Below are 16,788 nucleotides of genomic sequence, written 5' to 3' on the forward strand. Positions count from 1 at the left end.
AAATCTAAGATACGAAAAGAAGAAAACCCATAATAAGTGAGAAAAACAGAGAGGGAGCTCCGGTAATGGCGAAAACTGTTTCCGTTTGGGTTGCTTTGTTCGTACTAGCATGCTCTCTCACGACGATATCAGCTGAAGAAAACGGCGAATCAAAAGAGTTTGTTTTGACTTTGGATCATTCTAATTTCTCTGACACTGTTAGTAAGCACGATTTCATTGTCGTCGAGTTTTATGCTCCCTGGTAAACTGTTCTATATTCCGTTTTTCTCTTTAATTTCGCTTTGCATGTTGTTAAAGACGTTCATTTTTCAAAGTATATGCTATGAGTTTAGTAGCCGATTTTGGATTTTAAGAAATCTGATCTAATAAATTGCTGAAAAGTCAATGCTGTATAAATTATAACTTTTTTTGAGGATTTTAGTGCCTTTTACGATTTAGTATTCGGTTGCTATTTTTCCTGGGAAATTTTTTGATTCGACCGGTTAAGAATTAAGATCGGTGATCAATGTTCTGATTGTTTGATTGAAAGTAGCAGTTTTTAATGAAACTATGAATTTGTAGTTTGCAATTTGTCATTTGTTTGTGTGGAAGTTATTGAAATAGATTCTCTTATTGAGAGCCAAAGCAGAATCATATTCCTTTTGAAGGAGCGAGAAATTCTTGTTTATTCTATCCTTATACTTGGAATAAGATTTGAAATTATTTTTTCTGATTTAACACTTTCGATCTATGTCGCTCGGACTGTTATTTTCCCTGAAGTACCCCTGTCCGATACTTTTGATCTATCTTGAGAGATTTAACTTCATTTCTCTGTTTATGATTTACAATTCCTTTTGTTTTCTTAAATTATTATCTCATTGTGAATCTTTCCTTAATATATGCGTTTTTAGTCTTTGCTTACCTTCCCCGCACTAAATAATCTCCTTTGACATCTACTTTAAGGTGTGGGCACTGTAAGAATCTTGCTCCAGAGGTAAACGAAATAAGATTTTCCACAAAGTATTCAGTTTTGATTGATAATTCATACTCTCAGTTGTCTGATACCAATAAAACTTTTGCTTGTTGTATAGTATGAGAAAGCAGCATCTATATTGAGTAAACATGATCCTCCGATCACTCTAGTTAAAGTTGATGCCAGTGAGGAAGTAAACAGAGATTTAGCTAATGAATATGAAGTCAAGGGTTTCCCGACTCTTAAAATTTTGAGAAATGGAGGAAAGAACGCTCAAGAATATAAAGGACCACGTGAAGCTGATGGTATTGTGGAGTATTTAAAGAAACAAAGTGGTCCTGCTTCTACTGAAATCAAGTCTGCAGTAGATGCCAGTGACTTTATTGGTGACAAGAAGATTGTAATTGTAAGTTCTCTGATAATTCCTTGCCATTCTATATTCTTTGGTTTTCATGGTGAAATTTAGCTGATTTGTCTCTAATTGTTTTTAGGTTGGGGCCTTTCCAAAGTTCTCCGGTGAAGAGTTTGAGAACTATATGGCTCTTGCTGAGAAATTGCGTTCTGACTATGAATTTGGTCATATTTCTGATGCTAAATACCTTCCCCGAGGGGAATCATCAGTGACTGGCCCTGTGGTCAGACTTTTCAAGCCTTTTGATGAACTCTTTGTTGACTTCAAGGTAATCTGGAATCTTGTTTTATTCTATACCATCATTAAAATACAAGTTCTTTTGTGTTTATGTTAGATACCTTTGTGCCATTTGCTATTAGCTATTTATACAGAAGCTATTTCCTTGCAGGATTTTAATGTGCAAGCTCTAGAGAAGTTTGTTGAAGAATCTAGCATTCCTCTTGTGACTCTCTTTAACAGTGACCCAAGCAACCACCCCTTTGTTATCAAATTCTATAACAATCCCCATGACAAGGTAAATTACACAGTCAGAATTTTCATTCTCTTTACCAGTTTGTTCTTATACAGAATGAACAAAAACAGCGTGTGGCTGGTATTTATTTGGTTCTATTCCCAACTTTTGTCCTGTTTCTAGTTAAACCACTGATACATTCATCTTGATTCCCCTCTAATGCACTTTGGACTGTATCATTGAGTTCTTTATCTGCTTGCTCTTCATTCTAATATCATTTTGTTTTGAATGTAATAAAGTATAATAGTTTGTTCCATACCTCCTTTGAGTTCATCTTCTAATGGGATTTTTGAATAGGGTAGGTTATGTTGTTCACAAACTTGAGCAGTGAAGTTGTTGATTCTTTACAATCTAAATATCGTGAAGTTGTTGAGCAATACAAAGGACAGGGCATTAGCTTCCTTTTGGGAGATCTTGAGGCCAGTCAAGCTGCCTTCCAGGTTAGCATCTACTCTAGTGTGACAGTAAGTTTCTTGATTTTCTAATTAAGTCTATTTCTTATTATAGTTAAATTTTTTTGTTGACCGGAAAACAGTATTTTGGAGTTAAAGAAAGCCAAGTCCCTCTCATCATCATTCTGAATAAGGATGGGAAGAAGTATTTGAAGGCAAACGTGGAGGCTGGTCAAATTGCAACATGGTTAAAGGATTACAAGGTGATTTCTGCACTTTTATGTAATTTTTTGGGAATAGATGATAAAACTTTCCCTTTCTTGCCACGATAAACGTGGTAGAATTGTAAACACTGATGAGAGTACTTGTTCAGGTCATGGTTTTAGTGATATGATATCTAGCTGAGAGTTATGTACTATTCATGAGTGTTCACTTTTTTATTTGACTGAAGTACCATTTTGTAGGAAGGAAAAGTTCCACCATATGTAAAATCTGAACCTATTCCTGCGGAGAATAGCGAACCTGTGAAAGTGGTGGTTGCGGATACCCTTGAAGACATGGTTTTCAAATCAGGGAGAAATGGTGCGTGTTTGTTACTTTGCTTGATGATTTTCTTCCCCCTTTTGCTATATCGGTAGTCACTTGTGTTTATTATCTGCCATTGCAAATTGTTGGAGCAGAATCGACATGTACTGTTTTATTCCATTGGTATGAAACTTTGAATTTGGACTGGGTTGATCTATGGTGATATAGCTTGTTAATACTCCAATAATCAATGTACCCTTCTATTTAACATCTGTTGATACCCTTACGATAGGTTTATATTATTTCAATTTGGGGGATACCTTGTAAATATTCTGTGTTTGGAGTTAGGTGGAATCTTCAAGTGCTTTACAACCGTTTGCTTTTTAGATTTTCAATGTTTTGATAATTCTATTTCTGTAACCATCACTTTGGGAATTTTACAATGACATCAGGCTTTTCTTTCTACAGTTTTGCTCGAATTTTATGCTCCCTGGTGTGGACATTGTCAGAAATTGGCACCAATCTTGGATGAAGTTGCTGTCCACTATGAGAAAGATGCTAATGTTTTGATTGCAAAACTCGTGAGTTTTTATACTTGTTGATTTTGATGGTTTTGGTTTCTGTAACAAAATATTTCTCAACTTGCGAGGTTTTGGTGTCTGTTTCGATCTATTTGATTAGACGAAGTTGCTAGCATTACTTTGATTTAGTCAGAGAGAATAATAAAAATGTCATACAGCAAGAGGGTCTTTGTTGGTAGAATAGGAACCCCATCACACCTATAACTTCGGTTGGTTCTATTGTGCCATTTACACTGATTTTACACGGTATCAGGCAACCTTTCTAGAATCATTATGTGAATATCTATTGTACACAACATTCCTCATTGCTGGAACCTGCACTCTTGTGATTTTTATTTGCAGGATGCAACTGCAAACGATATCGAGGATCCAAACTTTGATGTTAAAGGTTACCCAACCGTTTACTTTAGATCGGCAGACGGAAACATAGCCACATATGAAGGTGATAGGACCAAGGAAGACATCATTGACTTCATAGAAAATAACAGGGACAATACTGTTCATCAAGAGTCGGTAAAAGACGAGCTCTGAAGAGAGGTAAGTTCTCCTACAATTTCCTTAATAAATTGTATTTCGAAATTTAAATACCCTTATTTTTTTATTTTAGTTTTCTTTGTTGCAGGACTGGAAAACAAACAATAACGATAGATTGCAAGTTAAATACGAGAACTATATATGAATAATGCAGGATGTATTTTACTTTTTTTTAGAAGTTTTAGAAGACGATGTTATAATAGTTTTGTAACAGTAACATCCGAGCAAAATCTAGAGAGGATATTTTGATTTATTTTCCCTTCTGTTTTTCTTATATATATATATATATATATATATATATATATATGAGCAAAATCTAGAAGTTTTAGAAGATTTTATAATAGTTTTGTAACAGTAACAGTAATACTCTTACTTTGATATCGTTTTAGTAAGTTTCGAATTTGAGCCTTTGTGTACATAGAAAATTTCTACTAGGAGACTCATCCATCAAAGTAAAGTGTGCGACCCGGGTCAATCCGAATTGGTCAAGGTAAAATCTTAGGAACTGAAAAGGCAAAAAAAACCTTAGTTAATAAAATTTTAAAATAATTTTAAAATTTTATATTATTATATTCGGGGTTAAGCTTCAAAATGCCAAACATATATATATATATAAACTCCAGAACTGGAAGAGGCATCCAAGCTTCTCAAACTCCACCTTAACAATTTCCCCCCCTACTACAAATCTGTCTTATTTTCTTTTCTGTGTTTCTTTGTTTTGCAAAAAGCTGCTACTGTTTCTGCTAAAAGTCTTTATCTACAGATAATTCAGAATATTATTTTAAATGCTCTCTTATCTCCTTCAGGTTTCCATTATCATCATCATTACCACAGCTTCCAGCTGTAACAAGTAACTCCTCTGTATCTAGCAATGGTTCTTTGATGCTATTCTTCAGGTTCATGTAATGGGTGTTAATCAATCATTGGTTAGAAACTTGGTCTATTCTTTGTTGCCACGTTGTAAATGGAAACGGATAGTTCAATTATTTGTTCTATCTTAGACACTTCATTATCTTTACGTGCTGTCTTTGGTTGCTTGTCACGTTTTTCCCTTTTTTATATATTATATTCTTAAAATCTTGAACTTGTTGAATATTAATTATAAATTTAATATATCAATTAGTATTTGAATTTATCATTTTTATACATATTTTTTAAAATCATTTTGAATTTTGAATTTTGAATTTTGAATCTTTCACTTTTACAAATGTGGTACATATGCTTTCCTTTTTATCAATTTAATACTTTTATTTTTTAGACATTACATATTTAATATTTTAATTTGTCCAATATTACATAAAACAATTGGTAACAAATGCATAATGTCTAAAAAATATAACTACCTAAGTTTTTTTTCTGAATAGATATAACTACCAAGTTGGGGGAAAAATGAAAACACATTCACCATATTTATAAGAATGAAAATTTTAGATACCAAATGTGTGATATTTACCGAAAATACATACTAAATTAGTTTAAAAAATATAAAACCGCATTCATAAAAAATGAAAAATTTAGATATAAAATAGTAAATTAAGTTTAAATTATATAAAATTACACATAACAGAATAACACTTTTTTATTAATCTAAATAAAATATAATATATGTTTGAAAAAAATTCTAAACTATTTGACATTGAAGACTAACATCACTGATATTTATAGTGCTAAAATTCGAAACTTCAAAGAATAATAATAATTTTTTACTATCGAAATAATTTGATTCGGACTAGAATAAAATGATTTAAACGTGAATGAATGGAATTAAGTTTGAATTGGGTCCATGGAAGAAAATCGCGTGTTCATTACAATACAAGTCATCCTCGGAAAAGGCCGCAAAAGAGCTTATGTAATATGTTCACCGCACCTTGTTGACGTTTCAATTCCATCCCCAAAATGTTTAGGGTCCCTTCCCCTTGCACTTTGTCTCCTGCCATTGGTAGGACCGACACCAACTATAATATTCCCTTAAAACTATGGTTTTAATATTATATAATATCTTATTTCGATTCCATTTGTTTCAATAATTTAAAAATATAATTATTTAAATTAAAGTCATGTCAGGTGAAAGAATGATTGTTGAACGATATTATTATTATTATTATTATTTTATATATTTGAGTAAATACAAAACAGTATCTATTTAAAAACTCTCAACCAATTAATTATGAATGCTCATGTTCTTGTTGGTGCTCGAACCCTTGACCTATAGGGAGAATAACGAGTCCCTTAATCACTAAGATCATTTGGTTCATGGTGTTGATCGATATTAGAATGAGGGAGAAAAAGAATTATCATGAAGGAGGAGTGAGTCAATCGATTACAGACGATTTATCCATTTTTTTCAATAACAACTGAAGTTATTTATAGTAACTTTTAATGTGTGTGTCAGTCGTATGATCATGATAACTGGTTTTTAGGCATATATGATTAGGTGGATATAGCGGTTAGATTTTAAGTTTTATTATGACGCATCATGTATACATATTAAAAGACTTGTAAGTGTGATATAATTTGTCAAATATATGTTCAAGGGATATAAACTAGTAAAACGTTCGAGGAAATTTTTTAAAAAAATACTTTAAGGGTGTGTTTGGTTCACGGAATGTAAGATTACAATGTTTGGTTAAACGAATAAAATATTATTTGAATGTATATTTTACCAAATTGTCCTTATTATATATTTGTTTTTTAACAAGTCAAAATCTACTATAATTTTACTATACTTAATTTATATATTTTCTTTAAAAATTTTAAATTCATAAAATTTATATATTTTTTTACAAAATTGAAAAGATAAATAGGTTTGATGAAATAATAACATTTTATTTTAACCTCTTAACTTCATATAAAATTCTATTATGAACTTTTTTTTTTAAATCTATAATAGTTTAAGGATAAATTTGTTTTTAACATTCGTAAATTTTTTTATTCAACTACAGAAAAAGGATATTTTTGAGAAAAAAAGTTTAAGGGTATTTTAGTTCAAAACGCTGAGAATATAACAATACCTAAGAGAAGGGGTAATCACATTCCTAGTAATATACCCCAAAATACCACTGTTGAGAATAACTTATTATCGAGAGTTGAGAATGTTTGCTAACCAAACGGAAGAATGACATTTTATTCCTCTGGTAATCTAATATGACGTGAACCAAACGCCGCTAAAAGTATAACAATAGGAAACCAGGTTGTGTTTTAGTATTGTAATCCAACATTGGATTAGGATTGTGTGGGCATGAAAAAATTATCATGTTTTGTGAACAGAGAGAAAAATCATGTCCTTGCAATGTTTATGAGCTTTGTTTTTTTTTAATGTTCAGCACAGTCAACATTGTTTAGTGATTGTCTGTTCACACTTTGGCTGCTCTTATGACACAAAAAGCAGTATCATATTTTGCCCAACATGGATTCTCTCTCCATTTTGATCTATAACTATACATTCCTACATGTTATTATATTTCAAGTATTTTATATTTTAGTTGTCTGCCTTATAAAAAATAGATTTAATCATACTTGTGATGTGTATGATTGAAATTATTTTATATTAAATTACATAGATTTTATTAATAAATAATGTGAATGGATTAATAACGTATATATTTTTTGTATTAATTGTTACACATTGACACAAATTTTAATAAAAAATTAAATTATATTTTATTATAATTTTATTGGTCGAAGATCATTTGATGATTAAATTTATTTAGTAAATATACTTATTGAATAAAGGTTTTTTATGATCAAATATTTGACTCTATAAATAGAAAGTACGTTGATAGTTCGTAACAGTGGTAGATTTATAGCTTATCCAGGGTGGGCATGTGTCCACTCTGAAATATGAATTTTCTTCGATTAGTTACTTATTTTACTGAATGTGTTTACCCTAAAATTTTGTTTATGCCTACTCCATTCAAAAAGTTTATGTTGTTAACATGCATGTGTCCGCCCTCAAAAAAATTATAGATTTGTCACTGATTTATAATAAAATGATATTGAGACGTAAATGATTTAAGTTACACTGAGTTTTGTTATAATTATCAAATTTTAAAATGTATGAGATGTTTTATTTTTATGTTCATCTCGCTTTGATACAATTGTAGGAAAAAGACCTATTTATGAAGTGTCATGAACTTATGGCGCAATCGTGAAAGGGAATAGGATTGAGAACTTATTTTCTGCTTATTTCTTACTATTAAATTTTAAATATTTGTTTTTTAATCGAGTTAATATCATTACATTAATTATATTAATTTAATAAAAAAGTTAATAATAAAATAAAGGATATTTTTTAGAACGTTTAAAAATATTTATTCTACAAATTAAAAAATATTATGGAAAAGGGGAATTTCTAATTTAATGCATTGCCTCCTTCGTAGAAAGTGCGGGAGGGGAGTAAACAAATGGAATCGTTGACATGTATAGATACTTTTATAGCGCCTTTTGTTGATTTGGAGCTTTAAAGGACACCCAATGATAAATAATTCTTACATTCTATTTTATAATAAACATTGGATCATTCTTCAGCGACTTAACAACTAATAATTCGTACAGTTTAATAAGCACAATTCGCATAATCAACAGATTAATAAAATTTCATTTTTTTAAGTCCAAAAATAATTATAAGAAAACATTCACAATTTACAAGAAAACATTAAATGCCACCAATCGTTACAAATGATATCAGCTAAAAACAAAGACGTTCCATAAATAAAAACTCCAAGAAACGAACAACACTCACCCGAAAGCCTTCATCTCTTATAATATTTTATCTTAATGATCTCAGGGGCCAAATCAATCTGCCTATTAGTATTAATCCCTTTCTTTGCCAGTTTGTAGGCAACCGAATTTCCTTCTCTTTCAACCAGACTGAGCGAACCCCCACACCTACATAACTCCTTAAAATCAAAGTTCTTAATCCACTGAACCGCCACGTTACAATCCGAAGCAAAGAACATTGAACACGCTTCTTTTATGGCTAGTAACTCTGCAAACACAAGAACAAGATCCGACCTTCCAATGGATCTTCAAAATTGAATTGATATTTTTCCATTATGGTCTCTAAGTTAACCCCCCCCCCCCAACACACACACCCCATCTCAGCAGGACCAAATTCGAGGGTTGAAACAAATTTAGTTTAATAAATATAATAGAAAATTAAAGAAAATATCGTAAAATGAAACTGAAAGATAAAGACATTCTTAAAAGAATAATATATAACACAAAATAATTTAAAATTAATTTTTATAAAAGATATATTGTACCCTTGAAAAAATAATAAGAATAAATAATCTTGAATTTTGAATATAAAACAAAAATAAAATAAAAAAACGAATATTTAAATTATTTAATTTTAAAAATTAACATAAGAAAGAAAAAAAAGTGAAGCATTTAGATGGTGAGCTGTTAAAGAAAGGAGCAATATCAGTCAAACATTGTTTTGACAATCACACGCTTAGTGGTCCCAAAATTAAGAATCAAATGAAAAGAACTAACAATACGTTCATCTAAACAGATAAAACAAGAGATTTTTTAAGTAATATTAAGAATTTAAATTTTGATATTTATTAATAGAGTAAACTGAATTGAAATGATTGTTCTTATAATGAACCTATGCAAAATACGAATTGAATTAACTGATTAATAAATTAAATATCAATATTTAATTTATAAAAAAAGAAAATAAAAGGGGAAAACCCGCAATCTTGAAGTATAAACAATACGATCAAGTTGTTCCTTTCACATTTACATTATTACTAACAGTAACACCAATATGCAAATGGAATTAAAAAAATACAAGTGCTAAAGTCGTAAATCTTTATGTTTCAGACTTTTATAAAATGAATTAAATTTTAATATTTCTAAATATATTAAATTGGAAATTTTAATACTTTTAATTATAAATTTCATTAATACTAAATTTATATTATGAAACAGTTTGATTTATCAGTAAAAAATAAATATTCAACATAATCATGCTGTTAGGTAAACGTACTGGTTGCTTTTTTTTGGAAAAATTATTTCCGAATATAATTATTCAAATAAAATTACCTTTTTAAAAATTTAATAAAATTTTAATTTTTAACAATTGAGTGATCTAAATGGTTAGAAAAAATATTGTTCACCCTTAAAGATCTGAATTTAAAAACAATTATGTATGTGAAGTGTAAATGTATTATCAATTATTAAAATATTTTATAAATTAATATTATCTTATAATAATTCAAACTATTTAAAAATGTTAATATGTTGTGTAGTTAATATGATTATTGCAATCATCATTGATATAATTACCAAAATTTGATAATATCTATGATCTCTGCATCCTTTAAATGATTTCTACTTTAATATATTAAAAAGAAATTTGTGGTGTGATTAATTTATTTTCTTATAATTTTATGCCTAATTGATATATTTATTAAACTAGTTTTCAACGTTTAAAACTAGTTTATCATTTAAAGAGAATTTAAATAATTTTAAAATATATCTCTAAAACTCCGACATTAATTAAGAAAATAAACATTAATTTTACAAAGATGAACCTTTTCAAAATTCATTTTTGCTCTTACATATTTTATTAATTTTTATTTAAATTAGTATATTGTTGTTAGAGATGGACATGAGTTGAGTTGAATCAAATTTTTGGTTTACTCGATTTGATTCGATCCGATGCAAATATATTTGTAAAAAAATATTTTTTTAATAATATATGAGTCTAATTAAAATAATAATAATATATAAAGGGGTTTTATTACAGCTGTTCGTAAATATAAAAGATATATTTACATTTTTTTCAGGTTAGGTCGAATATTTTCACCATAAACACGAGCTCTTAACTTATTCTATAAAAACCTTATCCAACCTAAACTCAAATTTATATATAAAAAATCCGACCTAATAAAATTAAATCAGATCGAAACTCGTTAATTTCAAACTAGTGTCATCCCTAATTGTTATACTTTTTCATTTATATAAAAATTAATCATTCCTGGATTTCCTATGCTGTTAAAGATGAGTCACTTAAATCTCGATATATATTTTTTTATTTTATTGGTGTAATATTTTAATGATATGAGAGAAAATGTATATGAAATGTGAAAAATAAGGAAAAATCTTCTCGTTTTCAAAAGAAAATAAACACTTTGGAACTAATGTAAATTTTGTTAAATGTAATGTTTATAATTTGATTTGATGTAAATAAATTAATTGTTTAATAAAATTATAACTTAGCAACGGAAATTGTAATAAAGTTAATTATTTTATTAGAAAAAGATAATATCATAGTATATAGTTGATGAGATATATTTCTATCTTATGTGAAATAATTAGATATAATTTTGATAAATAATTAAAAATAGTATTAATTTAATATTACTTTTAAGTGTGTTTTAAAAAAATAATAAAATGTAAGAAATTAAAAAGTATAAATAAAATGATTTTTCAAAACAATTTATTCTATATTTGTATGGAGAGAAAAGGGAAATAAATATTATCTGGCACTTTTGCCAAGAAAAATTAGATTAATAGCTGGCATTATTACTTAGGATTTCCCCCTTTTCCTTACAATAGGATTGGTCAAAGACATGATGCATTGGCAGTACATAGTTGTCGCAAACCGGCCAAGCCACCTATTCATTTCATTCACCTCATCATTAATGCTAATATTTTTTTTTAAAAAAATACACAAATACCATTTAATTTCCAACCGCTCCAAACTAAGGTTGTAGATAAGACGAGACAGATCGCGAGTTACTCGAGATTGACTCGGTCAAGACTCCTTAAATACTCGGATCGAATGGACTCGACTCAAACTCGAGCTCGACTCAAATTCTTAACGAACCGAAACGAGCTACTTGATACTCGACTTGAAAAGCTCGTAAGCAGCTCGAAAATATAATATATTAAGATTTTTTTAGAAAAATATTAATAATATTAATATTTATGTGTTGATTTTTTTAAAAAAATACAATACGATTTTCATGTATTTAAGATTCAGATTCGAGTTTGAGTTTGATGATTTAATCTTGTTAAGTTTAAGATTTTTTTTTCATTTCGAGACTTTTCAAGCTGCTCACGAGCTTCAGTTCAAGATTTCAAGTTCGAGTCGAGCTTAAAAATTTTAAACTCGCGAGTTTTCGAGTCGAGCTCCATTTCAGAGTTTTTGAGTCGAGTCAAACTCAACAATACTCGAACTCGACTCGGCTCGCTTATACCCCTACTCCAAACGATTAGAAACTCATTATAACAAATAAAATCAATTCAAGAATAATTGAAGAAAGCTACTACACCTATCCAAGTTAAAAGATTAAGAGATAAAAGTTGTCATTCTTTATTTTTTTTTTCTTATATATAGTGTGATTAGCTCATTGAAAATCTTTATATTTATTCTTTTAAGCTTAAATCTTTGTAAACATCTACCTGAAGAAATATTATTATTTATGCATAATAAACTTTGAAAAAAAATGGAAGAGGTTCTAATTTAACATTTGAAAAAAAAGAGTTATTATGGTTATACCTTATCTTTGAAAGATGAAAATAAATTAATGAATTTATTAGAAATACTTAGTGTAGATGCTAGAGTAGTAGATATAGGCTTTGTTGAAAAGTCAAACAACTATATAAATTATTGTGCAAACTATCTATCTCCTATTGCTTCCATACTAAAAATTTTAAAAAGTTAATTCATATTTTTTTAGCATATTTCGGTCGATTAATAGAGTCTCATAAATCACAACAAATATTCTATTACCTTTATGATATAATAAGGGTTTAACAATAACATATTGTTGCTTTATGACAAAATATAATTATCCAATTAATGTCTTGATTCTACCAGCTTGTTTAATTTTACAGTATCACACAATTTTAAATAGATAAGATTTTTAAACATGAAAGGTAAAATTTATTTTGTTATTATGTATTAAAGCAATTAATATCATGTATAAAATGTGAAGATTAAAATATTACTATATTATATCATATTAAATATGTTCCGATTTTAATAATGAATTGATTTGTAGTAATAATTTAATTGAGTAACTTGTTTGTAACTATTTTTTTTTAAATTGACAAGGTTTAAGTGATTTTGGGTGTAGTGTACGGTACCCTTTAAAAATTATTTTAAAACATTTTATACTATAGTTGATCGAATATAATTTTATTTCCATAATAGTAATATGGTTAAACAGTAAACTCATGCTTTAGGAAGTTAAAAGAATATTAAGATTAAATCAGATTAATAATTCGATTCTTAAATAACTTTACTCATTAGTAGGGAAGAATTCCTTTTACGGGAACGGATTATAACATAATATAATTAATCAATTTAATTCAATTATTTTGTTCAGTTGTGGACGACATTACCAAACCAAGGGAAGGAATAATTTAGGTTGGACCGCCATTGACGAATATTATATTAAATAAATAAAAATTATGACTATTGATTTCATTTTTATTAAAAATTCCAATAAAAATATTTCTTTAAAACATAATATCTTCCCCATGTATCATCTTTTTGTACCTTATATAATAAAATGTTGAAAACACAAAAATCTCCCATCTTCGATTTTATGTACAATACTAGAGAAACAACAAAATACATGATACGCTATAAACAATGATAAAGTATTATTTTAATATTTTATTTATTCTAACATTTTTATTTTAATTATCTAACTGGTTTTTCAAGTTATATATAATGTTTCTTTTTTTAGCATCTCACCATTATATTTAACCATTAACTAAACAGAAGTATTAAAGATTTTTTAAAATTATTTAGAATTAAGACCCATTTGAAAAAATATGTAAATTTTAGGATTAAATTTTTTATTATACCATGTTATATTATACTTTTACTAGGTTAACGATTATATTTAATAATAGGTATCAGAATAAAAACAAGTTGCGACATTAAATTTAATGAAATACTGAAACATTATTATGGTCAAACTTAACTAAATGTACCATATAAAGTAAATGAAATACGAAACAAATAACTTACCCTATAAACAACTATAAATCACAGGCATTCGTCTTACCACGATAAATCACGGTGAACATGCCATCATTGAAATTTCTTTTAAAAAATAATACGTCAGTAGTTCTGTTAATTTTTTAACGACGAGTGGCCAAAATAAAACAAAAATATAACGTTATGTATGATTTAAAAATAATAATAATTAGGTGACAAGAACAGAACAAAATTAATAGGTACTAAACGAATAGTTTACTCGTTAAAATATAATATAAATACTATATATATATATATATTTAAAATAGGAGAGTCAATGCTCTTGGGATAGATAAATGGGAGAGGATTATAAGAGCTACTCTATTTTGAAAAAGAAAACAGGAAGCAATGAAAGAGCCACGTGGGTAAGATGAAGTTCAAAGAAGGAATGCCAAGTTCTATACATGGTGGTTAGGTCTATTTTGTATACCTGAAATTTAGTTTATCTTTCGTATTTTGATTATTTATAGATCGTTCATCTTAAGATATATAATCTTTATTAATCTTGTATAATTAAATAATATTCAAATTACATTTTTTATTAAAAAAACATGATTATAATTATATATTCTCCAATGTTGATTATCAGTTTTAAAAATTTAACAACATGGATATATACTCTTCTGTGTCAGTTGCTTATATATTGATAAGGGGAATCAAGTATTGAATTTCTTGTATAGAAGTCCAACATTCAATCATTGCATTAGGTAAATATTTTATTATTTTTAATCAAAATATATATTTAAATTGTATTATGTCAAAAATGTAATTAGGACAAATCGAACAAGAGATCCTGTAAAATTGTTCGAATGTTTAATTATTAAACTAAACTATATAATTATTACGTATATTTTAACCAAATTAATATTTAATTTAAATTATTATTATAATTGAAGACTAATTTAAAATTATTTTTTATTTACGAATAATATAAACTAATTGAATAACTATTTATCTACTTTTATAAGTTTAGTATAATATCATTTTAAAAGTTAATTACATTTAAAACAATTAATTCACATAATTAGATTAAAAATGTCTCATTATAATAAATTTGTATGATATTTAATTCGAATTGAGTGATAAATAAATCATATGTCATTATAAAAACTTTAAAAATATATATATTATAAACATAAATATTTTTATTTTATTTATCAATAATACATAAATCTTTTTAAAAAATTAAAAAAATCAATAAGGTATAAAATAACGTTCAATTATCATATTATTACAAATCGTGTAATGACAATGGTTGACTCAAATATTATTCAAAATGAACACGTATTCATCTTGAAATCTAATTTTTTTATATTCATTTTATTAATAGTGTATACCATAAAAATTTATTTATATATATTCTATAATTATTTTATATATTAATAATATGTATATCCATCTTTAAAAATATTTCTACAGTCAATCACCGAATAAATTCATAGTCAACATGTAAAACTTTTACAGTACGCAGCGGGGAGATGAAAATCGGACCATCAATCACTGAATAGTATATTGGTTTTTTCGGCCAAACCATCTGTTTTTTTTCTCTCCCCTAAAGCCTACTTTCAGCTTACTTCATGTCAATCTTTCAAAACCAATCATTTGTTTCCACGCGTCCTTCTGTTCTTTCTCCACTTGTCCAATTTTAACTGCTTGTTGGCTATTTTCACTACTCTTTCTCACAGTCAAACTAGACTATTCCTTCTAGTAACTTGAAAATTAAAAAAAAAAATTAATCATTTAAATTTCTCAACAACCATTTCATATTTTATTTTCAAATTTCCATTTTTTTTATTTTAAAAACAAAATATCAATATTATATTATTTTACATTTTTTAAAGAATATCATCTCACGCATTAAACATGTGAAATGGGAAGAATTTTTTTTACATAAAAACATTTTTAAAATAAAATGATAATTTTTGGAAGAGAATCAAAGTTTTTTTCTTTTTCCATTAAAGTTACTACTTATATTTAAAACAAAATGATAGGTTTCATCCACGGTATTAGTTTAGACTTATTTTCTAAAAATACTTTAAACTAAATATTTAAAGATAAGAATAACTTGTAATTATATTAATTTTTATACAAATTATAAATTTTAATTTAATCAAATGATATTATTTATATTTTATTATTAATCAACAACTATCATTAAACATTTTAGTGTTTTATTTACATCTTAACATAAATGTTTAGTTGGAACTTTCAAAGAATCATTTTATTGACTTAATCTTTATCTTTTATTAAAATGTCGTTGATTTCTTTGAAATAATAATTTTCTCTACCATCTTAATCTGCTATTAAAAAATCTCCATCTTCATTGTATTCCAAATAAACCCGTCAACTAAAGTAATTTTTATTTTATTATTCAGTTGATTATTTTAAAAAAAGTTGACTAGTATAATATAAAAATTATATATATATTTGTTTCACATCTTACGTTAATGTAATTTAAATTAATAAAATGAGGATGGGTATTTTTTTTAAGATGATGACTTAGATAATTTTGTTTTTGAAAATGTCAACTAAATGAGATGAAAAGAAAATGTCCTTGAATCATAATTATATATATATATATATTAAAACTAGGTAAGCACGAGATAAGTAGTGGTTGGTTTTTCCTAAGAAATTTGATTAAATGTTATAATTATTCTATTTAAATATTTAAATTTTAATATAAAATATTTTATTATTAGCATCATATAATAATTAAAATATATTATTAAATATTTAAGTACAAAACTAAAAATCTATATTCAATTCAAATACTACTTCATATATAACTTTTTTCTGGTAAAATTGTCGTTACGAATACAACAAAATTTAATAAATATAAAAAGATCTAATTACAAAACGATAATAAATACAT

General features: G+C 27.0%; 1 protein-coding gene across 2 annotated transcripts; it reads left to right on the top strand.

Moving 5' to 3' along the window:
- Nucleotides 1-4,171, top strand: LOC120180471 (protein disulfide-isomerase-like). Of its 2 annotated transcripts, none has more exons than XM_039185785.1 (11): nt 1-241; nt 943-973; nt 1,071-1,358; nt 1,444-1,632; nt 1,753-1,878; nt 2,178-2,315; nt 2,411-2,530; nt 2,732-2,849; nt 3,261-3,373; nt 3,716-3,910; nt 3,981-4,171. In XM_039185785.1, the coding sequence occupies exons 1-10, from the start codon at nt 66-68 to the stop codon at nt 3,902-3,904; spliced, it is 1,488 nt and encodes a 495-aa protein (XP_039041716.1). In that variant the 5' UTR covers nt 1-65; the 3' UTR covers nt 3,905-3,910; nt 3,981-4,171. The 2 variants fall into 2 exon arrangements, with proteins under 2 accessions (XP_039041716.1, XP_039041715.1); XM_039185784.1 differs by having other exon boundaries at nt 3,996-4,171.
- Nucleotides 4,172-16,788: the final 12,617 nt, after the last annotated feature.

The sequence above is a fragment of the Hibiscus syriacus genome, unplaced genomic scaffold (genome assembly GCF_006381635.1).
Source record: "Hibiscus syriacus cultivar Baekdansim isolate YM2019G1 unplaced genomic scaffold, ASM638163v2 tig00112498_pilon, whole genome shotgun sequence".
NCBI lineage: Eukaryota > Viridiplantae > Streptophyta > Magnoliopsida > Malvales > Malvaceae > Hibiscus > Hibiscus syriacus.

Bases quoted from the DNA above. Each gene is read 5' to 3' on its own strand.
- LOC120180471 (XM_039185785.1), top strand. From the start codon at position 66: ATGGCGAAAACTGTTTCCGTTTGGGTTGCTTTGTTCGTACTAGCATGC. The intron at 1,879-2,177 runs GTAAATTACACA...TGAATAGGGTAG, and splicing joins ATAACAATCCCCATGACAAG to GTTATGTTGTTCACAAACTT. The intron at 2,850-3,260 runs GTGCGTGTTTGT...TTCTTTCTACAG, and splicing joins TTTCAAATCAGGGAGAAATG to TTTTGCTCGAATTTTATGCT.